At 45.7% G+C, this 27,748-nt stretch overlaps 1 protein-coding gene across 17 annotated transcripts in view; it reads left to right on the top strand.

Moving 5' to 3' along the window:
* Window positions 1–27,748, top strand: part of SAMD4A (sterile alpha motif domain containing 4A) — a 225,753-nt gene that overhangs the window by 18,487 nt on the left and 179,518 nt on the right. For 4 of the 17 annotated variants that reach the window (XM_005295482.4, XM_065595746.1, XM_042841354.2 and 1 more), the window contains exon 2: window positions 811–1,468. The exons of 10 other annotated variants lie outside the window; for them this stretch is intronic. In XM_005295482.4, the coding sequence (XP_005295539.1) occupies window positions 1,273–1,468 (196 nt within the window). In that variant the 5' untranslated portion in view covers window positions 811–1,272. Of the gene's footprint in view, window positions 1–141; window positions 468–810; window positions 1,469–27,748 lie in introns of those variants that run through there. 3 more of the 17 variants (XM_005295483.5, XM_005295481.5, XM_065595748.1) reach the window with 3 other exon arrangements.

Raw genomic sequence — 27,748 nt, 5'->3', positions numbered from 1 at the left:
GCTGATTTCAAGAGCGCTTCGGTAGGACAGAAAGAGAGAGAGAGGGAGAGACATCCCCCTTCCTCCCGCCCGCTAGAGCAGTGGATCGGTGGAGATATTTGGAAAATAGCTTGTGGCGGTGGTGGTGGGGATGTGATCATTTTTTAAGCAGCCTAAAAAGAGAGAGGGGGACCCGAAGACTCCCTGGGCTGGCCTGTGCCTGCCGGGCTGTGTGATGAAGTCGGGGGTGGGTAGAGTTTATTTTTGTCTCACGCTGCTGCTGCTTAGGGCCTCCATCCAAAGGGGCTGGCTTGAGATGCTTGATTGCTGTAGATGGAGCTGCAGCAACTCGGCTGCTTCCCGGGGAGGAGGAGGAGGTGGAGAGGAAAGCACCAGGGCTGCTCCTACTTTGCATTAGAGCTTTATAGCCGCAGTGTAAGTTTTCTTCTGCACGAATGGTCTCTTGCAGCAGTTGCAGTTTAAAGCAGGTAGGTCCCTAAAGAACCTGCCCAGCACTAGGAACCCTTTTACGGCAGCAACAGGGAGCTCCCTCCTTCTGTGGAGGAGGGAGGTTTCTTTAAACCATTAGCTGCAAAGCCTGCATCTCTCAGTTGCTGTGTATGGGGGCTGAATTTGTAGAGGCTTGGTGTCTTCCTCCCTCCCCCTTTCTTTCTTGCCTTTCCCCTCCACCCCCCTGTTCCCCTTCCCTGTGTTGTTGACCTGAAATCTCCTTTGCTATGTTAGGAAGCGGGCTCTGCTGCTGTCACGCTGAATCATAGCGTTTCCTTGCAAAGTGTGTCATCATCAGCAGCAATTCTTTTCTCTTTCCAGTTGTGAACATTTGCTTTGGGAGGAATGCGGGTGTGGATGGTCCAGATTGCCACCCAGGGGAGGAGAGAGCTGGAGACGCTAGGCTAAAATAACCCGAGGGGAAAGAAGAAGAAGCTATTCATCCACTCCTGTGCCTTGTTGAGATTTATATATCTATGTGTGTGTGTATATATAATATACAATTTCCCATCCCTATTTCCCTGTGCCACTTTGTGTCATCATCTTTGGGGAATTTAACAAGAAGCTATCAGGACACTGAACTGAAGATAGAAAGAGGAGAAGAGAAACCAGACCCACATCTGAGCTGACGGCTGGGTCCAAAAATCCATCTGATTAATAAATAAAATTGTGAGACAGACACGGGGGGAAAAGAACTTTGAGGGAATTTTTTTTCCCCTGCAGAGGTGTTTTTTTTTGTTTTTTGTTTTTTTTCCTCCCTCCACTCCCCACCCCAACCTAATCATGATGTTTCGAGATCAGGTTGGAGTGCTGGCTGGTTGGTTTAAAGGCTGGAATGAATGCGAGCAGACTGTTGCTTTGCTCTCCTTGTTGAAGCGGGTGAGTCGATCCCAAGCCCGTTTCCTCCAGCTCTGCCTGGAGCATTCATTGGCAGATTGCACTGAGCTGCACATTCTAGAAGGGGAAGCCAACAACCCTGGTAAGTTTTGGTGCAACCAATCCATTTTGAATGCTACATTGTTCTCTGATTGATACCCTAATGATGGCAAAAAAGGGGAGGTCAGGGAGCTGGGGCTCCAAATGAACCAGCCTCATTGTTAACAGCTTCCCTTTTTACATTTTATGTTTCAGACTAGTGATGACTTATTTCAGTTTGATTTTTCACAGCAAACTACTACAGTCTATTCAGTGGTGTAACTACGGTAGCATGAATGATTGATTTTTCTCTTATGCAGTTTCCTATGAAATAAGTCAGTCAGGTCACGTAGAGTCTGGATTTTCTAGGCTTCTTTTGGACAACGTGGCTTGCTTTGCTTTAAGCAACATGCAGAAGAATCTCCTCATTATCTAATACAAACGAGTATTTTGCTGAGCTGTGGCTAGCTGAGGTATCTTAATCTTTTGTTAAATGGTAATTTGTTTCATCATTCAGGTCCTGTTTGAATACATTTTTTTTCCTTGCAGCTTTGAATGCTCTGTATATTCCACAGAAGCTGCGGAAAGATATTAGTAGACCATTTAGGGCTGCTATACATAATTCAGTTAGTGTATACGGTGCATGTACTTTCCCAGGGATGTACATTTAATATATATGGGCCTGATTTTGATCTCATTTATACACCAGTGAAAGTTAGGAGAACTAAATTGGTGTAAGTGAAATTAAACTTGTGCTTTGTGTGTGTGCACAAGTGTGTACACACACTCTTTTAAAGAAACCTTCCAAAACAAACGCCCAAACTACTCTGCAGAGATGAGGTTAAACACATAGCTAAATTACCTAGTTCTATTCCATTTGCAAAAAATCCCCCCCCCCCAACAAATATAATCCCTCCTGTTCTTGTCTCAGATATTTTAATATAGTTTGTAGGATTAAATATGTACACCTTGGACTTCTGCACATGGTTAAAAGAACACAAAAAGCATAGTCTATGGAGGGGGGAAAGTCTGTCAGTTGATAGGTGAAATTCTTTAGGCTTTATTGCAGTAGGATACTGAACAGAGCCCCCAGTGTTTACTGAGAGAAAAGAATGCAGGGTCCTCTTCCAGCTGTTCCATATTAGAGCACTGAGCCTGCAAGCTTTGGCAGCTGTCTATGCTGCCATTTGATGACAACGTCCAGTACAATGTTGTTAGGCCTAGGATATATTTAAGTACGCCTTTAGGAAACCAACTCAGGGGCTGTTCCAGTGTACAGAGCTCTATCATCACAATGGTGAACACACTGGAATTGGATATTTCCTTATATAGTTCGTATGAGTGCCCGGGAAGAATGTTGCAGTGTACATTTCAGTGCAATACTACATTTTATAAACAGCTGAACAGTCTAACCTTGTACATTTGCGGGTGGAGGCCTAAATAAGAATAAATTGGGAAGGAGATCACACTCTTTTAAACGGATCTTCCACAGAATAGAATCACCATTCCTCTTACCTGCATTAGCACAATTTATCTTTGGTTCCCAGTAATGTATGTGGCTGTGCACCATTGTATAAACTTCTGGTTTTTAGTTTTACCTGGATTTCCTGTAATAGTTACGTCACATTTATTTGTCAAAAGATTACACATGAATGATTTATCTGCAGACTGCAGTAGCTGTGACGTACCTGTTTAAATTATGATAGAAAAATTTCCTCTAAAGCCCATCCATATATTAGGTCATGTATGAATGAAAGGACTTTCTGCATAATGATCAGTCTCTCGCCAAAACAGTAGTAGAAACGAAGATCCTGATCTTTCCAGTACTTACACATGTCACTGACCCCAATGGGTAAAATGATTACTCCTGGGAAGAAAGCTTGTGGAATTGGGCCCTTGGTTTGCCTCTTAATGATTACATTTGTGATGCTGATAGCACTTGCTCAGATGTTTGTTCTAATAATCATCTGTTCTTTTAGGGCTTTTATAGGCTCAGTAGCAAGACTTGAGAACCTTTGTTAAATTTCTGATACCACTAACCACTAATTTCTTCTTCTTGTAAATTTGATGCTTAGTAAACATAAGGCAAACATCCCTTTGCATCAGAGAATCAAGATGTTTACTTTTTGATCAGGGTGATCCTATTGTTACAGAGGAATGCCTCGTCTCTGTGTTTGGCAATGAAGAAATGATAGGAAGTGACTTTTAGTTTGGTATTAACATGCCGTATTTTGTAAAACCACCTGTCTTTTAAAATGCTTTGAGATCTCCTGTTGAAATAATATTAAATAGCCCTTATTCACCACCCATTTCATACCGTGGCATTTGTCACTTGACTAGACATGAAATCATACCAGGTTCTCACAACAACCACAACTTAATGCTGCTCGATGCCAAAAACCGTGGACTCAACAGGGACACTGATTTCATGGCTCATTACAACAGTCTGTAACACACACCTGCCTGGTAACCCTTTGTGGCCCACTTCAAACCCCTTTTGCATATCAGCCCTTACTGCCCACTCCATCTCAAATGACCTCCTATGACATGCGTTACCCCTTATGTTTAACTCTCAGTCCCAATTTGTATTTAGCTTGGACACTCTGATTTCGTTCCCCAGACCTGGAGAACTCTGTGTAGTTCGAAGGCTTATACGTGCCACCAACAGAATTTGGTCAGATAAAAGTTGTTATCTCACCTACCTTGTGTCTAACAACAACAATTAACTTTTTATTGCTCTTACTACTTAAATTCCACAATTTACACAACTAACCTGGGTTTGTTTCTTCCATGGCTGGTGGTGATGACAGTAATACCTAAAGATATCAATTTGTGCCCTACTTTTTGGCTTAATTTTTCCCCCCTTGGTGGGAGTTTTGCCAATGACACAGGCCTGATCCTGCAACTTCTTGCATGGCTGACCGCTGTTCCTCTGTGTTTGAATTAATGGGTCTGCACTTGGGTGAAGCAATCTGCCCAAGTACAAGAGGTTTCGGGATCAGAGCTGTAACTTGGGAACAGGATTGGGCCATAAATCTTTACATGTGGTGTATCGATCTTACTGTCAGTTAAATTCCAGGCTATCTCTAGCTTCCTCAGTGAAGTAAAAAGACAAAAATAGTGACAAAGGCACAACCACGGTCCTATTTTCTCCGGTGAAGCTAGTGTGAAAGCAACATGAGAGTCTAACATGCCAGTGTGAATGTTTGAATTGACTTTAAAGTTGGTCTCTCACGGGGAAAAGTCATTCTATGGACACAGGGCCTATGTTGCTTGTTAAAATCTGACTGAAATGGATAGTGACTCTATCTGATCGCTGTTGAAATGAGTGTGTTGACTCATCACATTTCTTATGGGATCGATGTTCACCTCACAAATACCACCATAGGTAACTGGAGTCAGCAGAAAGGCCAATGGCTGAATAGACATGGAAGGCAAAGTACCTTCTCACCAGCAAGTCCCACAAGACAGGGCTTGAGGCATGTTGACTGGGCAATGGGAGAGAACTTGATCTTTCACAGATGGGTTTTGTTTTTTGTTGTTGTTGCTCCGTTCTGCGGACCCCAGTCTTCAGTGCTGCCTTCCTGCTGCTTCTCACAAGTATTGAAAATGAAATGAAAAACATTGAAAAAAAAATTAATTCTTTAAAACTGATTGGTTTTATTAGTGAAGCAAGCATGTTTGGTAGAGTTTCATCTTTCTGTTTTCTTCATGTGGTTTTCTTTAATATGTTTTTCCTTTGCCTATTAATGAAAATTCAGCTCTCATTTAGAGCACCTGACATGTAAAACGTAAATCTGGTTGGAATGCACAGCTACAGCGTAAATCTCAAAAAGGGATTTTTCTAAGAAACCTACTGTTCCTGCAGCCATTTTGTTACCAGTGGCGCTTAACAGACAAAATATCTGTGTACAGAATCCTTAGAACAGGGGTCTCCATAGGCTTTCCCGAGCTGAAAGCTACTCTGTTGTCTCTGATGCAACAGAGGCACATTTTGACTAGAAGTGATGCAGGTGCCACAGTGAATGTATATGTTGTTCTAAAACCACATGAAAATGTCTTGTTTAAAATTACTGATGGTTGATAAGAAACAAAAAAGCAAAGCAAAAAATCCCTACAGGTCACTATTGGATAAGATGCACAATCCATGTCGGAGATCTTTAATGATTGTAGCATATAGTAGAATGCAACTTAGAAATCCACAAAGATCAAACAAACAAAGCAGAGAGAATCCCAAACAACCTTTTGGCTCTTCAACACTCAAACTGCTAGGGGGCTCGTAAGAAAGAAACAGCAACCAAACAACGAGTAAATAAATCCAGGCTGATGTGAGCAGTGGGAACAGTAGCATCGAAGAAAGCCATCGGAGTCCACTGTGAGTTTAAATGTGTACAAGGCCTGTTCCTGCTCCCAGTGAGATCAGTGCCTACCGCTGTGAGGTTGTGTTCCATAACTAGGGCTCCTAGGTGCTATGGTAATATAAGTAATAACCGGGAAAATCCCATTGACTTCACTGGGAACAGGATCGGGTGTGCAGATAGCACCAGTGAGGAATTCAAGATACTTCCACCATGACTTAATGAATGAGAACGGTTTAGTGAGGGGGTGGGGGTGTTGGAAACAAGGTTAGACCCCGGAAGTTTCTCCCACTGAGAGTTACTGTTTTTCAGTATTATCATTGACATTTTTTTAATTTGTTTTCAAACCTGGTTTTGCTGTGGGGGCTTGTGACAGGGTGCTGAGCAGCAACTGCTGAGCCAGCCCTTTGTCACACCAGCTCTAATTATGGTAGATTGGAGATGCCTAGAGAGAACCTGTGCCTGGTAGGCTGGCAGCTGTTTCCCCTTTGCCAAATTAGCCGGGGGCTGCATAAAAGCCTCAGAGGAAGGAAGGAGGGGAGGGAGACAGAAAGGGGGGAAGCCACAGAGTGGAAGGAGAGGGGTAGCTCTTTCCTCCTGGCTGCAGAGACTGAGAAGCCCTTAAGGCTGAAACCCCTATGCTGTTGATGGTAAGAAGTTGGTGGGATTACATGTTGTAAATAAACTGCACCAATGATTGCTGAGCTAGAAGGTCTCTGAGTGTTTTTTGGAACAGAGCAGGGGCAGGACCAAGGGCGGGCCCTGCTACACCCTGTTACAGGGCTACATGGGTAGCTTCAAACCCAGCTGGAAAGAGCTGTCTGGACACAAAACATCTTGGAGTCACAAATAAAAGGGTTAGATGAATGAAATTCAGCCCATGTAGCAAGCGGGCATAAGGGCTCTGCTTCATTTATGACCTCTGAATAGGGATTAAGTGGTATGTAGATCTTATGCTGGTTCTCTGCACAGAGGCATTGCACCCTAAAAGTGACTAGCCCCCTCAGTTAATAGCTGAAAATGCTCTACTATGAGGACTGGGAAAGCAGGGCTCTGGGAGGAGACAGCAGGTGGAAACTGAAGTAGGGTGTGTGTTGGTTTAGACACAGGCAGGTCTCTGTAACTCAGGGTATGTCTATACTGCAATCACAGGGTGTGATTGCAGCTTGCATAGACTTGCCCGAGAGAGCTCGTGCTGGAGCTGTGATACCATGGCAGTAGGGGTTTCAGCATAGGTGGTACGAGCTCTGGGTAATTAAGTAGCTAGTTCATGCTGAAGCCCCTGCTGCTGATGCTTCTGCTTGGGTATCTGAACTAGCTAGATGAAAGCTAGCTCAGGTATGTCTGCATGAGCTGCAGTCACTCCTCATGATTGTAAGATTGATGTACAGCCTGGTTTCCTCCTGTTGATTCCCCTACATCAGAGCCATGTTAGGCTAAACAGGGCCCTAGGATTTAGAACATGTAGTAAGAAAGCCACGTCTCTTTGTGCATCTGGTCTGGCCTATGGTGGAATCTGCAGGACATAACCAGGCTTCCTTCTTCTGTTGGCTGGCCAGTTGGGGCCATTGTGGGAATTTACGTCCTTCTGGAGTTTAGAGCTTTCCCTTCCAAGTGCCCCCACCTCCTGACTGCTCTGAAATTCCCTGTCTGGTGGCCAGATGCCTGCATCATGCTGAATTCACTCTAGGCTATTGGACCAGTCCCCATGGAACCATGGAAAAACCTGATTCTCTGAAATGCTGAGCTCCCTATGCTCGATCAGGCCATCAAATTTGTTTCCTTTGATTTCTGAGAGATGTGCTGACCAGGCACTAAGAAAAGAGAACAAAGGGCTATTGATTCCATCTAACTCTTGCTGCCATTAGGTGCAACACCTAATAAAATAAAGTTCCTACTGGCCACGGCCATAAATGACAGAGCAGAGAGAGTCCCTAGCTATACCTGCGCTGCCCCAACTACCCTGTGAGTCCTCAAATCTTCCACTAGCCAAAGAACCCAGTCGTCATTAATAACAGAGCGGGAATGGACGAGGCTCACTACTAGCACCGCCTCATGGCTGGGTGTGGTGTGGCAGCTCCATCTCTGCAGAGGTGGGCCCTCTGGTCAGATAACTTCCAAGTCTCTCCCCTTCCTGGGTAGTCTGAGAACAACAAGCAGGGGGAACTCATTCAAACAAAGATTTCAGAGTAGCAGCTGTGTTAGTCTGTATCCGCAAAAAGAACAGGAGTACTTGTGGCACCTTAGAGACTAACTAATTTGTTAGTCTCTAAGGTGCCACAAGTACTCCTGTTCTTTTTTCATTCAAACAAATTGAATCAGTACAAGAGAGAGGGGGAATTCCTCCCTCTCAGGGTGTCCCAGGATGAGGGGCCTCCAGGCAGTGGTTGTCTGAGAAGCTCCTGCCCTTCAGTCAGCCCTTTCCTCAGGAGCTGAGGGTTGAAGATCTGTTGATTTCCCTGGTCTGTCCATATGTAAGCAGCTCTGCTCCCCTTTTAAACTCCCCCTCCAGCTTGTGCGTGCCTTGCTGGTGTGGCAGAGTGGGGCCAGGTGTGCCCAGAACAGCTCCTTAACCCCTTGTCTAGTGTGGGGTTTGCATTACCCCATCACGCAGCGTAATGACTTTAAGTGCTTGGCTCCCAAGGACAAGAACCTTTCTTTGCCGTTTGCACAGTGCACTGACTACTGGATATATTAAGGCTCTCACCCTTATCTCACACAAGCCATCTATGTCAAGTGCTAAGAGCATCATCATTGCCTGGGTCTATTGTTCTGGGGCAGATTGACTGGAGAAAGTCTCCTGGGAAGGCTCAGCTTAACGTGAACCGTGGGTACTACTACGTGGGTTCAGCAATCAGTGAAAGTCGCCCGAGCATTTATTTTAAAGACACTTTTTTAGCTTGGAATTACAATGTACTGTGTCAGGCGCGTCCTTTATACTGACCCATTGTGTTGACTCAAGCCAAGGTAGAACAACAGCACTCGCATTCCAAAAAAGCTCTTGCACACAATGAAGGCATTGGCCTGCATTGTGGGTGGTATGGAGCAGGAACCAGGAGGCATTGCACCTTAGTGAAGCACAATACTTCCCCGAGCTGTTGGGTGGATAGAAGGTGTACTGGTGCTTCCACCTCACCTAAGGGGGTGCAGCATGATCTCCGTTCTTCACCTGCTCCATTCTTCATCTGCTCATTGGTGGGGCTAGTCGGGCCTCTGCTTCTTTTCTTCCTTTCTCTGAAACGATGAGGGCTAAAAGTTGCCCCTTTTTCAAACTGAAAGCTAAGACTTTCATCTAATCGCTTGACTCCTGGAGCTGGGGTTTTAAGAACACCACCAAATATCACAAGCCATCAAATTACAACAGCTGGCAACACTGCATACGTGCGTAGGACTGTACTTAAAGGGGTCTCCAGAGCAGAATTGCCAATCCCAAACGTTAAAAATCATGAGTAAGGCACTCCTAAATCATGAGATGTGCTTAAAAATCATGAATATTGGGATCTTTTAATTTATCAACTGATTTTAGAGTTAATATTTTCAAACTTTTGGCCCACAAAACGGTTAAAATTTAACTTGTTTTAAACGAAAGCAGAGATTTGCTTTAAGAGAGAGACCAAATAACAGACTTATGGTGAAATTGCAGGAGTTTGCAACCCTGCATGAGGTATTGGAACGATAGCAAGAAGCAATGAAACTTCTTGCATTTTTCAACAGCCCTGCTACTTAACAGGTGCCCTTATTTGTACATAAGTTTGTAGCTAGAGTGTAGGAAAATGTTTTCTCTTCTTCCTCCGCCCACTTTTTAATTTTAAAGAAGAGAATCAGCTTGCAATGCTTATAGATTTCAATATGGACTAGAGGAAATATTTTCTTTGAATTCTGTGGCCCATATATTCAACTCTGTACTGTCTTTCTTTAAAAAAAATTATTCCTTGTCATTCTCAGTCTGTTTCTGTTGCATTCAGGAACACTGGAGGAGACCCTCAGTGACTAATTAACTATCAAGGGTTCCTAAAGGTGGGAAATGCAAACATAGGTCCTAAGGCTGCATTGAGAGCCGTGCGGGCAGAAAAAGTTGCAGGATCGGGGCCATAGTAGAGAATATGTTTGCTTCCTATTTCAGAGTTAGTGAGTGGTACTTTAAAAAAAATCCTTTAACTTTTTCCCATTAGCAGCACAAAAACAGATTATTATCTGCTGGGTGTATTGCATTCAATGCATATTTAATATCTGATCTGAAACATTTCACGTGTAAAAAAAAAAAAAAAAAAAAAAAGTTGTATTCATCCCTAGCAAAATGGGAACCGGTATGTGGTTATGGTAGTACAAGCCTGTGAATCTAGAGAGTGGTATTCTATCCCCTACTTTGCTCCTAATTCACAAGATGATGCTGGTCGAGTCACTCACACCCTTTCCTGCCTCAGTTTCCCCAACTAGAGAATGGATAAAATAGTGATCTATTTCACAGGTGTGTGTGGAAACTAAGAGTGAGATTGAAGGCAATGTTAAAAGTCCCACAAACTTCAATGGGCGCAGAGTTAGGCTAATGTTGAATGCTTTTGAAATCCCACCTGAAATGTTTGTAAAGTGCTTTGAGATCCTTAGAGGAAACGTGCAAAGTATTATTCTATACATGACCTAGTTTCTTTTAAGTTGGCTTCTTTCCAAGTGTATATATTTTTATTCAGACATATTTCTGTTATGTTTTTTCTTTTGGAAAATGGAAAGAACTAAATCTACTTGCTTCTCTGCATAAATGGGCGAAGAATGGCCGAGGAAATTAAATGCAAAGAAGAGAAAGCGACAATAGAAGCTCAGTAGCTTATGGCAGTCTTGAATTTGATAAGCTACAGATTGATGGGCTAGGTCAGGAATTGTTTTAGATTGGTAGTTTAAAAAGGGCAGACCGCAGTGCTTTAAATTAAAATAAGTGCTCGCAGTATATTTGTAAATTGAGTTCTCTTAAAATGTGATTAAATGGGAGAATGGGGTAGCTTGACCATGAGTGGAGTCAAAATTCTTGCCAGCGGATGACGGTTTGTACGGGTGGTGCACAGCATAGCTAGCGTATTGGACATATTAGAGGCTAACAGTCGAACAAAATTGTCCACCAAGTCAGTCCCTGTATTTGATACATTTGTTTTTGGTACATTTGCTTTCAGTATCCAAACAATCCTAGCAGAAGTGCATTTGGAAGAACGCTTTTTAATTAGGCCCAAATTATTGAAAGAATCCATTCATTTTGGATCCTTCAATTTTTAGGTGCCCAACCTAAGACACCTAGGCGGGCCTTCATCTCTCCCACTAGGATGGACCTGTGTGTGTGTGTGTGGCTTACTAGCTTTGGAAGTGATGTAAACCTACCTGATGCCACTCTCTAACTACTGGGTATCAGGAAAAGCCTTTCCCGGTAGGTATGTTATCCCACAACTGCCTACTTCAGGGTTTTATGCACATTCCTCTGAAGCAGCTGGTAATGGCTTCTGCTGGAAACAGGGTACTGGATCAGACGAACTATTGTGGTAATTCCTGTGTTCCTACTAGCTTTCAAGCCTGGCTTTCCTTTCTCCTGTCATCTTAGATGTTTTTGTGGTCCATGAACATGAATTGTTCCAGGCCGGGAGTTCTGTTTGCAATCAGAGTGAGTAACTGAAAGAGTAATTAGTGTGAACGCTTGCTTTATTTTAAGATGTATTAGTCAGTACTTTAGCTTCCATGCTTCACACTTGTATCTAATGTCACTGCAGATAACTGTTTAGAGAGTAGGGACACCGCTTACCCTACTGGCAGGTTAAAGCCTTATGGGCCAGATCTCCCCATCTATGGCTTATTCTTCTGCAGGGACTGAAAACTTTGTGAGTTGGATTCAAGCATAACCCAGATCCTCAGGTGTGTAAACCAGCGTAGCTCCCAGCATAGTTCCATCAATATCAAAGAACTTCTATTGATTGGCAGAGCTGAGGATCTGGGCCATGGACTCTCTGCCTCAGGGGTGGGCAAACTTTTTGGCCCGAGGGCCACATCTGGGTATGGAAATTGTATGGCGGGCCATTAATGCTCATGAAATTGGGGGTTGGGATGTGGGAGGGGCTGAGGGCTCTGGCTGGGGGTGCACGCTCTGGGCTGGGGGTGCACGCTCTGGGCTAGGGCCAGAAATGAGGAGTTCAGCGTGTGGGAGGGGGCTCTGGGCTGGGGCAGGGGGTTGGGCTGTGGAGGGGGGTGAGGGCTCCAGCTGGGGGTACAGGCTCTGGGGTGGAGCTGGGGATGAGGGGTTGAGGGTGTAGGACGGTGCTCCGGGCTGGGACCAAGGGGTTTGGAGGACGGAAGGGGGATCAGGGCAGGGGATTGGGGTGCGGGAGGGGGTCGGGGTGCAGGTTCCAGGCGGCACTTACCTCAAGCAGCTCCCGGAAGCAGGAGCCTCTGACTCCTATGCGGAGGTGCAGCCAGGCGGCTCGGCGCGCTGCCCCGTCTGCAGGTGGCGCTCCTGCAGCTCCCATTGGCCATGGTTCCCGGCCAATGGGAGCTGCGGAGGTCTTTGGCTGTCCCTATGCATAGGAGCTGGAGGGGGGACATACCGCTGCTTCCGGGAGCTTCATGGAGCTACAGCACACGCGGAGCGGGGCAAGCCCTCAGCTGGAGTGCCCGAGTGGGGCAAGCCCCGGACCCTGCTCCCCGGCAGAAGCTTGAGGGCCGGATTAAAATGTCTGAAGGGCCGGATGTGGCCCCCGGGCCATAGTTTGCCTACCCCTGGTCTACCTAATTGCCCTCGAAGGGGGTTGGGTTTGCCCCTCACAGAATAAGAAGGGGATTAATCTCCCTAAAATGTGCAGATCCTGGCAAGACCTGCCAGAGGGTCCACCCACACCTGTGAGTTCACACTGTCTCCCAACCCCCATGGAAGAAGCAGAGCTGCCAAGGTACTCCAGTTGGCTGCTGCCCCCTCAAGAAGGAGGGGTCACTCAGTGGTGAGGGAACTGTGTAAACCTGTGGTGGTAGGGACAGCATTAACTTATGCTTGGTATCCACACAGGTTGCAGACAGTGATTGTCCCTCCAGAACTGCCCCTTCTTGGCCTTCCTCCTCCTCCTCCTCTCCCTGCCTGAAGCCCATTCTCCCCATTGAGGGTTGATTGTAGATGTGACAGATATTGCAGACCCATGCAGTATCTTTGGGGAGCATTGTATTTAAGTTTTGAATGGTTTATGTATGGTTGTGTTCTACTCCACAGGGGAGGGTTAAAAAAAAAACTAGATAAGTTCATGGAGGATAGGTCCACCAAGGGCTTTTAGCCAGGATGGGCAGGGATGCAAAACAATGCTCTGAAGTGTCCCTAGCCTCTGTTTGCCAGAAGCTGGGAATGAGTGACTGAGGATGGATCACTTGATGATTACCTGTTCTGTTAATTCCCTCTGAAGCACCAGGTATTGGTCACGGTTGGAAGACAGGATACTGGGCTAGATAGATCATTGGTCTGATCCAGTATGGCTGTTTTTATGTTACCACAGCTTCCACGAGTACTAAAAGCAGTGTGGGGTGATTACCCCTGATTCTGAAAACAACTCCGGAGAAGTTCCACCTTCTGGAGTGGTTTGATAGGCTGGGTCAGGCTGGGTTTTCCAGAGATTAGGAAACAAAGAAAGGGCTTTTGATATAAATGGATGAGCTGGAACTTACTCAAGGTCTTTTTTCTGATCCAGCAAACGGACAGGACCTTCTGTCTAACAGGGGCCCTAACCCTGTCAGAAGGGTGGGAAAAGACATTGGCATACTAGGGTGCCATTAGCCAGACGGGTGACTCCTAGTATGTTTAGTGTGTGTTTAAATCTGCTTAGTGGTTTTTCTGTTTTCTGTGTAATGCTTTTGCCTTAAGAATAAAGGTGCTTGCTCAGAAGGAGCTGTGCCGTAACTTGTAAGTGCTGGCAACACACTGTTTGTAGCCCTTGGAGAGAAAGCAAAGCACAGGCGCTGGCTGTTAGGCAGACTGACTTGCTTGGGATATCACAGTGTACGGCAGGGATCTGTGCAGCCTTAAAATCCTCCAATCAGAAGGGAGTGGGACAAGCATCCGTGCCAAGAGATGTGATGGCTGGAGGTGGCTGGAAATTGAAACTAGACAAATTCAGGTTGGAAACAGCGAGGGTAATTCACCATTGGAACAAGTTACCAAGGGTCGTGGTGGGTTCTCCATCACAGACCATTTTTAATCAAGAGTCAATGTTTTTCTAAAAGATCTGCTCTAGGAATTCTTTCAGGGGAGTTCTCTGGCCTGTGCTATACAGTAGGTCAGACTGGATGATCACAGTGGTCCCTTCTGGCCTTGGAATCTATAAGACCCAGCTGGGAGCTCCTGGAGTGGACCACGGAGGGGGAACATAGGTGCAGTTACCTTGAAACTGTGACAGTAGGGTTGGGAAAAGGGAGGAGCAGGCCATGGAGCATGTTCTCCCCCTGCCGGATTCACCAGGCTTTTACCCCCCAGTTTTGAAGAAATGGATGGGAGAACTTGACACTGAGTGCGACTTTCAAGGTTAAGCCTGACATGGACCTTGCGCTCATGTTCCCCACTTTCTTTTTTGTATGATTATGAGTGAATAAATACAAAGAACATGGTTCCTTTGTATCTCTGGGTTTCCTACAAAACATCTGCATCCATGTCTCCTCCAGCCTCTGTCTATACCGGCTGTACTATTTCTACATGGTAGTGCACAGACCTGCCACTAGGCTGCTGGGCTTGGCCTCCTCTTGGGAGCTTTAGAAGTTTTAAACTTGCGTGCCTCCTTTATGTAGTAATTGATTAGGTCAGAGGGACAGACCTAAGGCTTCCGGTGTCAGTCAGGGAGATGTTAATTGGGCAGTTATATATAGATTTCAGCCCAAATGCTCGGATCTGAGTTTTTGCACAACTGCTCGGTTAAAGCAGGCTGCGTGGCATGGAGGTTTCCATGAGCAACGTGGCCAAAGCTGAGAGGGCTTTAATATTCATGGCAGTTTTTTGAATTGTATTTTGCACAGGGAGAAAATTGGAAGGGACCTCTAGAGGTCATCTAGTCCAGTCCCTTGCACTCAAGGCAAGACTAAATATTATCCAGACAACCTAGAAGTCACTGTCCGGGTGTAGTTCTTTTGTACACCCCAGTGTTTGGGGGAATGAATTGTTTGCCCCATCTTTGCCTTCCCAGCTCTGGGCCAGACCGTGGTTGTGTATCTGCGCACAGACAATGGCAGGAGGAAGGAGGCATTGTCTAGAGAACTCGACTGGGAGCTAGAAAACCTGGGCTGTGTTCCCAGCTCTCCCACTGACCTGCTGTGTGACCTTGCTCAAATTATTTCCCCTCTCTGCCCCTCAGCTGTAAGCTCTTTGTACAGGGATGTTCTCTTGCCATGTGTATATATATAGTGCTTAGCACACTGGGGTCCCAAACTCTGGTGGGGCACCAATACATTACTGTGATACTACTGATAGAGAGATGCAGGTGCAAAAGGGGACATTGGGAGCACAAGGACAGCTATCCAAAGTGCAAGACAATGTGGGTGGGTGTACACAGCAGGTAGCAGCCACCGGAAGGGAGTGGAGCAGGGGTTGACCTGCATCAGTGAGCCAGGACCATTCGGTGTTCTGGCTACCTCGGGGCAGAGAGTGTCAAAATGCCTCTAGGACTGGCCATCGTGGCCACCCTGAAGACCCTCCCACAGGTTGCAGTGTGGAAAGCTAGAACGGAGACGTTTGTTACTTACGGTGACCAAGTGCTACTTAAGTGCAAAGTCCCCTTCTGAGCCCCTGCTCAACCATGTTTTCCTAATGGTTTGGAGGAGGCAGGATCGCTGTTGTTGTAGGATTGCTGTTGTAGGATTTGAGAGAATCGGAGTGGCTTAGAAACAAGGGACACTTGGGGCCAAATCCACCTGGGCTTTTTGCATGTGTGGAAGGTCCAGAAAATCAGTGGAACCACAGTGGTTGTGTTTGCACTGAGAGTCTGAGAGAGGAGAAATTTGCACACTCCCTGTGTGAACAGCAGAAATCATCACCCAGCAGAAGTGTGGCGGTGGTTGGAGGATTGATGGCCAATGGCTTCATGACCTGGAGCCACACATCCCATGTGCGTTTGTCCTGGCTCTGGGTTATTGTGGACAATTCCATCCTCTCCTAGTCTCTGTGTTGGCTCCGTTTTTAAGGTGGGTTTTAAGCAGAGTCACCAAAATATGATTTAAATTATTTCTCTTTTGGAGACAGAGTATGAAGTCGGATTTTGTTTAAGGAGTTTTGTAGACAAAATAGTACATTACAGCCCGGGTGTTATGGTTATTGTTTGGTAGCTAACACACCCTGCCCTTTGCAAAGTGTGGAGTGAGGAGACCCTTCAGAGTGGAGGAGGGAGAGTGTGAAGAAATGGCTGTGGGAGTGGGATACAATTTCCTCGGTTTTACCTGGCTGGAGTTAAAATTTGAGTGGAGTGCAGAGTCATTTATTGGCCTTTCCATATAGAAGGCAATTGCGTTTGTCTCAGGTAAGAGAGCAGATACAGGTGCAGAGTTTCTCTAGGCAGAAATTCACAAATCAGATGCCTGGAACCGCTTGTAATCTATTAATTTATCTATTTTGCACGTAGTGACTTTTTTTTCATGATACTCTTGTATTAAAGATTTTGGCAGGGGCTTTTTAAATAGCAGCATTTTTCTGTTCTAGGCCCTGATCCTGAGAAGACTTTTTTACATGCATAAGAGGAAGGATTCATGTGCTTAAAATTAAACAACTTGCATAATCTGATGCAGGTTCAAGGCCATAACCTGTAACAAGTCTGTGCCCTCTTTACAGGTCTGAGTCAGAGTCAGTGGACTTCAGTGAGCTTTGGATCAAGCCCTAGGTAGTGGTTTACTACTGTGGTGGTGTTAATTTTATCTCTGATCCTGCAAGGTGCCGAGTGACCTCACCTCCTGTTGAAGTCAGCGGGAATTGTGGGTGCTCAACATTTCTTATGATTAGGCCCTGGGACTTGTGAGACCTCTGAATATTCTCACACAGTCTGATTGAGATGGATTGGGCCAGCCAGATATGGTGACTTTAAGTATAGGCTCCCAGGAGCAATTTCTGTTGGAGGAGGAATTGTTTATTACTGTGGTCTGTATACAGTGCCCTGGCAGAATGGATGAGCTGAGTTCTTGTGGCTCTTCTTCCTTTGGACCAGTTTGAGATGTTTATGCAATACTGGAATTTGGAAGCATGAGATGTTTCTCTTCCTGTCTACAGTAAGGCACCCGGGAGGTATGAGGCCTTTTCTCCTTTGCAGCTTGATGGCTAACGACAAGCATCAGCAGACACGGGGTCATTTAGTGATACGGATACAGGAATCTCTGTAGGATGTGGTTGTTTTTTTCCTCTGACAGTGCTGTTGCACTACAGGGCTGAACCCACTTTCGCTGAGTGGAAAGGGTCCCCTTGACTTTAATGGCAGCTGGATCTGCTCTCGTGTGCTGAGCTGCCATGCTTGATAAAGTGTGTTTATTTTATGTTTTTGAATTAATTTTTTTTATATACTTCAAGTATCATCTGCAGGATCCATCCCTGATTCGCTCGACTCTGCTCCAAAGCAATACATCACCCTAGGTCACGTTACAGTACTCTAGCTCTGTCTTGTTATTACTCTTCGCACATAATTGGTTCCAGATTTTCCTCTAAACTTTAGATCAGTCAGATAACTAACCTGGCCTTGCTTGTGGCGTGTTGGTTTTCCTGCTGTTTGCCATGTTGTATTACTTGTTCTGCACTTGGATATGCTTCTTTGTTGTGTTAGTAATTGTGTTATTGTTCTAAAAAGTAAAACTGTGTGCAGAAACAACAAGGAGTCCAGTTTTTTACCCACGAAAGCTTATGCCCCAATAAATCTGTTAGTCTTTAAGGTGTCACCGGACTCCTTGTTGGTTTTGTGGATACAGACTAACAAGGCTACCCCCTGATACTGATGTGCAAAGCACTTAAAGCCCCACACAGCCCCCAACTGAATGGTGTTTTGCAAAGTTTTTGCACATAAATCCAGGGGCCGTTGCCAACTTAAAAATCAGCACCCAGCAGAAGTGCGGCGGTGGTTGGAGGTTGTGTAGTTAGTGTTGTTACAGATAACTCCAGTACATAACTTCAGCAGCTAACTAGGGTGACCAGACAGCAAATGTGAAAAATCGGGACGGGGGTGTGGGGCAATTGGTGCCTATAAAAGAAAAAGACCCAAAAATCGGGACTGTCCCTATAAAATCGGGACATCTGGTCACCCTACAGCTAACAGAGATTGAGTGAGCAAGCAAGGGGGCTGGAACTAGGGGTGCTGAGGGTACAGCAGCACTCCCTGGCTTGAAGTGGTTGCCATCATATAGAAGGTTTACAGTTTTGTTCAATGGCTTTCAGCAGACACCACTATACAAATTGTTCCAACGCCGCTGTGAGCAAGTGATTTTTTTTTTTAACCTCTATTTTCCAGTTTGTTTACTTTAGATTTTTGACAGCACCTTGTGTATAGTCAGTTTCATTGCTGGTGGATGGTGCGCACTCTTGCCAGGGCTCTACATGATTGGGCGTTTAGCAAGAAGACCAGCGGCAGAATTGGAAGTGGAAAGTGAACAGGCACCAAGCAGCAAGGGTGTGAACAGAGAGAACAAGGATGGGAAGAGAAGGGGAGGTCCTAATTATGTTTGTTCTTCTCAGGCCTTCCCAAAGGAGTCTTCTAAACATATCCAGGGCGGAGGGAGGGCAGAAATACCCTTATAACAATTTTTTAAGGATTAGTTTTTAAATTCAGGTCATGCTATTTAAATGGTATCTTCTCAGGAAATTAATTATTTACAGTGTCTCTTTAGCAATGCACAACTTTGTGACTGTCAGTATTGAGCGAAGAACACATTTTGGATGGCATGTTAAACCTCTGTTGTTAAGAGTACCTCTATAAATAAAGGTGTATGCTCCATTCATATATATAAGGGTAATAGCTATTCTAATATCAGCTGTCCAGCCAAACTGCCCAGTCTTTTAAATGACCTATAAGAGATTCCACAAAGAATGAATATTTAGTGTGGCGGAGCTGCTAAAAGTGGTCTCTATACTAGTAAGTCTCTCTATTAGTCAGTAAAAGATGGCCTGTATTCACACTTTTCGGTTGAGGTCCTGGTTTTAGATTTCACGCAAAGCAAATGTTGCATTAATATGACTTTTGTGTTGTGGTTAAAGTGCAAGGCTCTGCATTAATTTTCTTCAAATTGCACTTGCAGCTTCAGTTTGTCCTCTCTTTTTTTGTGGGAGTGGGTAAACACTAAGAAGTCTTTCTGGACAAGTCACAGCAGCTGGAGGGTACGGGTTTCTCTGTGGAGTGAAGGAATTTCTTCAGAGAAGCTATTGTTCTACTGTGTTCTCAGCATTTTGGCAACTGTTCTTCAGATTAACCCTTTGCTCTATAAAAAGAGTTGCAAAAATATCATCAGATGCTTTTGCATCGTTAGAAGTAAATATACTTTGGCCATGTCTAAGTGTGGAATAGAGGTTAAAGAGTGTGAGGTCACTGCTTTAAATCCCTCTTAAAGCCAAATTCAGTGTCACCACTGATGTTCAGTTATTTTCTGATTTTAAAATAAATCCATTTATCTGATTTTTCCTGAGCAAACACGATATCAAAGAGAGCTACCAATTTAGGGGCCCTGAAGCATGGCCCATGGAGTACTGAAGAGTGTCACCCTTGAAGTCAGAGTATCCAAGACTTTGGGGCTGAACATGCAACTTCATTTAGACCCATAAAGTCAAACACATCTCTGTTTGCAGCCATTACTGTACACCCCTCAGAGGTAATACTAGTGTAACCACTGCTAGAATGCTGTGTCCTGTTCTGGTGTCCCCAGTTCAGGAAGGATGTTGATAATTTGGAGGGGGCTCTGAGAAGACCTGTGAGAATGATTAAAGGATTAGAAAACATGCTTAATAGCGATAGACTCAAGGAATTCAACATATTTAGCTTAATAAAGAGAAGGTTAAGGGGTGACTGGATCACAGTTTATAAATACCTAAATGGGGAACAAAACATTTGATAATGGGCTCTTCAGTCTAGCAGACAAAGGTATAACAAGATTCAATGGTTGGAAGTTGAAGCTTGTCAAATTCAGATTGGAAATAAGGTACACATTTTTAATGATGAGGGTAATTAACCGTTGGAAAAAATTACTAAGGGTCATGGTGGATTCTCCATCACTTTCAATTTTTAAATCAAGATTGAACTACACCAGATCTTTTAGAAAAACAGCCAAACAGCTAATTCAGTGAAGCCCTATGGTCTGTGTTATGCATGAGGTCAGAGTAGATGATCGCAATGGCCCCTATTAGCCTTGGACTCTGTGAATATATTCAGAACCACTGCAGAGCCCACCTCCCCAATGTCGTGTGTGTGTGTGTGTGTGTGTGTGTGTGTGTGTGTGTGTAAGACCTGATGAATGGCTTGCCCAGCCTGTCCCTTTACACACACGGGGCTGCAGGGAGTTACAGCAGGGAGGGCATTATCAAAGGACAGACTCCCCCGAATGAAATAACACAGAAACCCCCACACATAAGACCAATTGCTAGTTAATCCATTTTACTAGGTGCAGTGTCGACTGCTCTCACACTGAAACCTTTATTCCTAATGCAGTAATCAAAAAGGCTGCCTGGACTGTGCAGGAAGGAGAGAGACTTCGATGGCTGTCAGTCAGGTTTGAAATATTTATGCAGGTTCTTTTTCCCCCTCCATCCTCTAGTTTGAATCTGACAGAATTCTTTGCGTTGCTGTATCCATTAAAGAGATGCACATCTCATTTCAGCATTTGCATCTCCTTCGATAAACACTTCAGCAGATCTTTTCCTAGGAATGTCTCCTACTGCATATTAAAAAAGCCATGAGAGTGCTTTGCTAGAGAAAATTAGCATTTCTGTTTTAAAAATGACTAACATAACAATACTGGCTCTTTCCCCATTCCTAGAAGCCTCCAGCGATGTCTCTGAAACTCCTTGGGTTGTGTGCACAAAGTAGGGCGTGGGGATGAGGGAATTTTCTCTCACACCCCCATACACCCTGCCCCTCCCCCTGGTAAGTGTCAGGGGTGAGACCAGCTGGGACCAGCTGCTGGTCTGCTCCCTGCTTAACTTTGCTGCTAGGCAACCAGTGAGCCCAGCTGCACTGCCTTGATAAGTGTGGCCCCCACAGCAGATCAGTGGCTGCTCAACGTGTACCATGCCCACAGCTGCGCTTGCCCTGCTCCTGCTTCCGGTCCCCGCTCCTGCCTGGTTCCCAGCCTGCTTCAGCCTTGTTTCCAAACCTGCTTCTGCTCCCCCGGGGCCTCCTCCGGCTCCAGTCCCTATTCCCCTCTGACTCCTGTTTTCGATCCTCGGCTCTCCTCCAGCTCTGGCCTTCGGCTACTGTCCCTCCAGTGCTGAGCCATGGCTCATTCCTGGACTGTTCCCCCTGGACCCCAGCTTTAACCAATAGGCCAAACTCTTGTTTCAACCCCTAGGCCTGAGCACCCACAGCCTAGGGGGCTACAGTAAGGGGTGCACTCTGCAGTAATGTCAAAGCTGTTACTCCAGCTTTCTGGGGGTAGCTGTCAGGGCTGCCCGTTTGCCCCAGGCCCCCCATTTGAGAGGGCCCTCAAACCCGTTGAGTTTCCACGAGCGACATTGCGATGTGGTGTTGCGACACCATGAGCAGGGAGCTGGGCCTGGCCCTATGAGACAGGAGTCACCATTGCGCAGGGTGAGCACGGGGCAGGCTCACTCTTTAGTCCCCATCCCCCACACCCCGCTGGGGGCTCAGTTTCGGATTTTACCCCAGGCCCTTAAAAACCCCTGTGCAGCCCTGGTAGTTATCATTCCGCATCCCTAGGCGGGGCGTTAGTGTCACTGAATCTGTGAAGTCTCAAATCCTAGGGGGCAGGGGCCCTCCGATTGCTTGCTATGGAACCTGTCCTATGCCCGGGCCTGTTTGGGACCAGCTTAGCGCTCCCTCCCATGGCTGGCAGTGAGGGTATGCTGGGATAGGGAGGAGTCCCCTCTGTAGCTCCAATGTGGGAGAACAATAACTTGGAAGGCCTTTTCCAGGCCAGGGGCATCATGGGAGAATCAAAGCCCACCATAGTACAGAGTTGCTTGTAAGGCATTTCCCTCTTGAGATCACCTCTGACCCTGACCATTCTTATCCATCCTTCTTCATTCTCTGCAGAACACCAGGGCCGTTGTCTTGCTCTCGCATCTAGCCTAGACAGGAAACTGTTTTTTAAGCAATTGCAGTGCGCTGCCTTTTTTCCTGCACTTGATTTCCGTTTCCTCCTCCCTGCCCACGTCACTAAAAATGTCCTTAGCTTTGTCTCTTGTGGGTCATAGGTGCCACCAGGTGTCATCCAGTCTTTGCCCCCCAGGTGTTATTGCATCCTGCAATTTACTATTGTGGCAGTAGCCAGCCTCATTAGGGGCCAGCCCTACTGCTTTTGCTCATGCTGGGTAGTGGTTCACTCCACGTGTTGATTTCAGTGGGATCACTCATGGGGTAAGATACTGCACAGTGTCAGCAAGGGCATCAAAATCCGGTCCTAAGTGAGGAGCATGACAATGGGGGGCCATACTCTGATACCCTGACTCAGGTCTAGTAGCATTTTACTCCACATGATCCGATTGAAGCTAAGGATACAGTACTACTTCTGGGGTGAGATACTATTTGATGTGAGTAAAGGCCTCTGAGTGTTGCCCTAAGATGAATGGGGCCTGATTCTGGTTTCATTTACCCCAGATTGGACTGGTGTTACTCCACTGGGTTAAGCTGTGCTCTTCATCATACTTTTGTACATGCAGAGCACCCCCCCCCCCACACACACACACACACCCTGGACTTTGAAGGACTCATTCTGGATTTCTATGGCCGAGTCTGATCCTCTAACTTAATTGAAGTTGCTCCTAATTGATACTGGTTTTCTCGGATAACCTGGATATGGGCTTGTCAGGATTTTTCCTTCATAAGCCTGCAGGCGAAGGGCTCTGTGGCAGCATTCACAGCGTTCCTGAGTTTATAAATACAGTAACTCCTCACTTAAAGTCGTCCCGGTTAACGTTGTTTTGTTGTTACGTTGCTGATCAACCAGAGAACCTGCTCGTTTAAAGTTGCGCAATGCTCCCTTCTAACGTCCTTGGCAGCTGCCTGCTTTGTCCACTGCTTGCAGGAAGAGCAGCCCGTTGCAGCTGGCTGGTGGGGGCTTGGAACCAGGGTGGACCGGCAGCCCCCTATCAGCTCCCCGCTCCCCTAAGTTCCCTGTGCTGCAGCCGCCCAGCAGGCTATCAATGCAGTTCAGCTGTCCCTCCCCCCACTGCCATATGCTGCTCCCAGAGACTCTTGCTTGCTGTGCAGGGAGGGTGGGGAGGGGCTAGTGTCAGGGTGTCCCCCCTCCCCCCTGCTCCTGCACCCTGCTTACCCCTTCTCCATATAGAGCAGGGAGGGGACACAGACAGAGATAGCTTGGGGCAGCAGCTGCTGTCTCAACTTACTGATCCACTTAAAAAGACAGTGCTCTTAAGAGTGGGTCAGCTTACTCAAAGGGACAGTGTGCATCTCTCTCTCTCTCTCTCTCTCTCTCTCCCTCACACAGGATGTGTGTCTGTCTCTGTCTGCTATGCTGTCTCCCCTCCCTTGTGTTCGTGCTGCCTTGCGTGAGAGGCTACGTTAACAACAATGTGTTAACCCTTAAGGGCTCAGCCGAGTGCCCGTTCATCATTTAGCAGCAAGGCATTCCCTGGGAAATATCCCACCCTCTAACTTCACCACCTCAACCAAGCTTCACAATCATCATAGCTGTGAACAGTATTAAATTGTTTGTATAAAACGTATACTGTGTGTATAGCTATATAATATATAGTCTTTTGTCTGGTGAAAAAAATTTCCCTGGAACCTAACCCCTCCCCCCCATTTACATTAATTCTTATGGGGAAATTGGATTCGCTTAACATCGTTTCACTTCAAGTCGCATTTTTCAGGAACATCACTACAACGTTAAGTGAGGAGTTCCTGTAAATCAGATTGATGAAAGAATAGTAATTGGTTGACTCTCCTGCTTGTGTAACGTTATAGAAGGGCAGCCTTTGAGGAGCAAGGTGCCTGGCACACTGCAAAGCCCTAGCTCTCTTCTGCTTTGGCAGGTGGCAGGCCCCCGCTCCCAGGCAGGGCCGTGAGAGAACTGACGACGATTTGCTGCTGCTTGTTATGCTGGCTGTATTGCATAGAAGTGAGACCACCGGCTTGTTTAGGAGGGCAATAACTGGCTGTGCATATGGAGCTAAGGCCTTATCTAAATTGAGGATGTTTGTAGTTATGTAGATGCACCGATGCTGTATTATTTTATTTATTTATTGTATTATCCTGGCTCCTAGGAACCTCAGTCATAGACCAGGATCCGATTGTAGCTGCTTCAGTGCAAACGCCTAGTGCAGACACACTGCATCCATGCCAAAAGTGGCTAACACCACTGCGGCTTAGCCGGAAACTGCAGTACTGGAGACCCTCTCTCCCCTCTCCCCCCCAAAAACAATATTACAGTCCTGCAAAAAACCCAAACCAGCATCCCTTAGCTCTGTTGTCTCTGAAGTGCTAACAGGTGTGAAAGACAGTAAGTTATTTCTGTCATTAAAATAAGCAGATCTGACTCTAGACGCAATCAGAGAGCAGTTATATTAAGAAGGTGACATTTTTTGCATTTGTCCAGAGTAGAACCTCTGTTTGAGATAAATTCCACTCACATTTACACTGGTGTAATGTGAAGTCAGTGGACCAGATTCTCAGTGGATGTAAATCAGTGTAGCTCCACTGACTTTAATGGAGGAAAACTGGTCTAGCGGATAGGGCGCTGGACGAGATTCGGTCCAATTTCTGCCTCAGCCACAGACTTCCTGTGTGACTTTTGGCAAGTCACTTAAACTACCCTGCCTCAGAGCCTCATTATGAGATAGGAAAGTATTATCTCAGTGGGGTATTGGGAGGATAAAATCCATTAATGATTGATTGTGCTCAAATACTGGGTGATGAGGCACAGATAAGTATTTGAATTGACTCTGTCACAGTGTAGTAAATTGGGAGTAACTAGGGGCAACGTCTGACTCTAAATTTATTTAACTATGAGTTCTACAAAATATAATTGAGATGTATTGATCTAATATGCGTATTTTGGTTTAATTTACCATTCTAACATACATCACTTTGTTTTATTAATATTGTATGTGAAGAGTTTAAAGATCTGTCTCTGGCAGTGAGGATTAAAAGCAAGTAATCTGTAGGCTAAGAAACATCAATTTATGTTTAGGATATTGTTGGCGTTGAGAGTTCTGTAGGGTAAGAAAATCTGATTGTGTGTGGTGTTGCAGTTTTCACCAGGAGAGCATATTAAAGTTAGCATGTTGATAGCACAAATAAAATGGAAGTGAATGAGTTTCAAATATGAAACTAAATCCAACAGCATTAAGTGCTAGTGGTGATTTGTAAGAGTTTAATTTTTGCATGTGGAGTCAGAGTAATAGGGTTGTGTTATCTTTTATAGGATTTAAGAAGTCACTCTTTAATTTTCTTTTAATGTTGCAGCACTTTAAAATAATACAGGGTCACACTAAGCGAGGTTAATTGCTGTTTGAATGCATGGTATTTTCCAATTCTCAATAGACTTGCAATTATGAAACAATACTTCTGTTTTCAAGAAGAACTTGACAGGAAATGAGACCACTGGAATCTCTGCAGATAAAATACACACTTGTTTTGTTTGTAAGGGGAGAGAGAGCCCTTTAACGTTCTAGTTTTCATTTCAATGTGCATAGTTTCCCACGTAGCTCTCACCCAAAAGCACTTAAAGGGAGACTCCCAATTTGAAATCTTGTTAGTTTCAACAAATAACTTGATAAGTTTCATGTGCTACACCTGCCCTCTCCACCACCTGCCACTTTTTATGGTTTCACAGTCATCACATTTTCCTGTCTTTAAATATTGTTTTTCTCCCCTTTTGCTGTTTGAAAGACCCACATGGGCTGGGGAACTGACTGACTGACTGACTATACAGGAGAAATAAGTGAACATGACTAGACACAAAGGCCCTCATTCTCAGTTATGATTTGAGTTCAAAGCACTGCTCATTCTGTTTGTGGGTGTGTGAGACACACAAAGGTAGCCTTTGCACTCCACTGACCTGGGCACCCATGTGCCAGCCTGGTTCCCTAGATTACTTGAGAGCTGCCTAAGGGGCCAGTAGAGAAGTCAGGAAATGGTGGGAGCAGGTAAGGACATCCTGACCACACCCTCTCCTCCTCAGCTATGAGTAGGGGAGGGCTGTGACACAGGAGCTGGTAGGTGCCCAGAAGCTATGGTGATGGGTGGCAATATAAGAGAGTAGGGTGACCAGACAGCAAGTGTGAAAAATCGGGACAGGGGTGGGGGGTAATAGGATCCTAGATAAGAAAAAGACCCAAAAATCGGGACTGTCCCTATAAAATCGGGACATCTGGTCACCCTATAAGAGAGAGGAAATCCATGTGGTGGCATCGTACTTCCAGAAGCTACTGGGAAATACACGAGTAAGTAATTCTGACATACTTAGCATTACCTCACTCACCTGCCCTTTCCTCCCCTGGAAAGGAGTTCTGGGGGCACTAGCCGGAGGAGAAGTCCATGGGAGCTCAGCAGCACGGAAGGTAGGGGGACTGGAAATACTGCAGTGGCACTCAATCACTGTGCTGATGTCCCTGGCCTCTGTGGTGCCCAGAGGTCTGTGCGTGTAGGGGGCAGCTCTGCGTGCGCACCTTGCTTCCTGACACCATGATGCCATAGAAATGGTGGGTGAGGAATTGTGGGATTCCCTGTCCCCACTCTGGCCTTAAGTTAGGAATGAATTTCTAGCAGTAAGGTTGAGTACTCTAGATAATGGAATATGTGGTTAAAGGAGACAGCTGACGCATTGCCAGTGAAGGTCTGCCAGGGATAAAACAATTCAGAGATTGCTCTAAGACCTCAGTGGTTCAGGAGCCAAATTAGCAATCAGCGTTATCCATAGGAGACACCGTGTGAATTCATGCTTTTGTTTACTATAGTACTGTATAGTCTGATTTAAACAGTGTGACGGGGGAATATTTAGATTATATATATCATTCTCACAGCAAAATGACTGACTAAGTATTATTATTTTATCAACTACAATTGGTTAATAACCTAGTAAAAGCATCCGGATTGGTTAATAACTTAGATGGGTTAATAATTCAGCCACACAGTGTTTTAATATCATGTGCTGCAAAGAGCCGCAGGAGACACATTAAAGAGCCACTTGCGGCTCCCAAGCCTCCATCTGAGTATCGCTGCTCTAAGATAACCTGCGCTAGGCAGGGTTTGAACTAATCCCCCACTGGAGATTTTTTTGTTTCTCAGGCATTCGGGAACCCAGTCAATGAATTACTGCTGCTGGAACCCCACCGGTAGTGGGGGCGGGTGGTGGTTAGAAGTGCTGCGTGGTTGTGAGTGTGACAGGCGAGAGAGGAAGAGATGGGGGTGGGATGGGGGATAGGGAAGAAGAGCACATGGCAGTAGTGATGCGTGGAGAGACCCAAAGGGAGCACCAACATGGAGAGGGAGGTAGGGAATGAGAAGGCCCAACGAGGGCTGTGAAGCAGGGAGGTCGCCCGCAGAGCCCTTGTCATTCTGTGATTGGGACCAAATTGTCAGGGCTGATTCTCTTCTCACTCTGTTATCTTAGTCCTTATTTACACCGTGTAAGTGAGAGCAGGATGTTTATTTGCGTGGGAATTGGATAAATACCAAATCGCTCATATAATAACCTTGGGCAGTTCCAAGCTGTTCTGACCGCGGTAGTGGAAGCAGACCTGGGCCGTCTCCAATGCTCAGCCGTGAGGGGTCCGATTTGTTTCATTTTGTTGTATTTGTTGGGTCTCATTCTTCATGCTGTCCCAATGACGCTGTGTGCCC

The sequence above is a fragment of the Chrysemys picta genome, chromosome 4, assembly GCF_011386835.1.
Source record: "Chrysemys picta bellii isolate R12L10 chromosome 4, ASM1138683v2, whole genome shotgun sequence".
Taxonomy (NCBI): domain Eukaryota; kingdom Metazoa; phylum Chordata; order Testudines; family Emydidae; genus Chrysemys; species Chrysemys picta.
The sequence above is the reverse complement of the archived record's forward strand: the minus strand, read 5'-3'. Positions and strand labels throughout refer to the sequence as shown.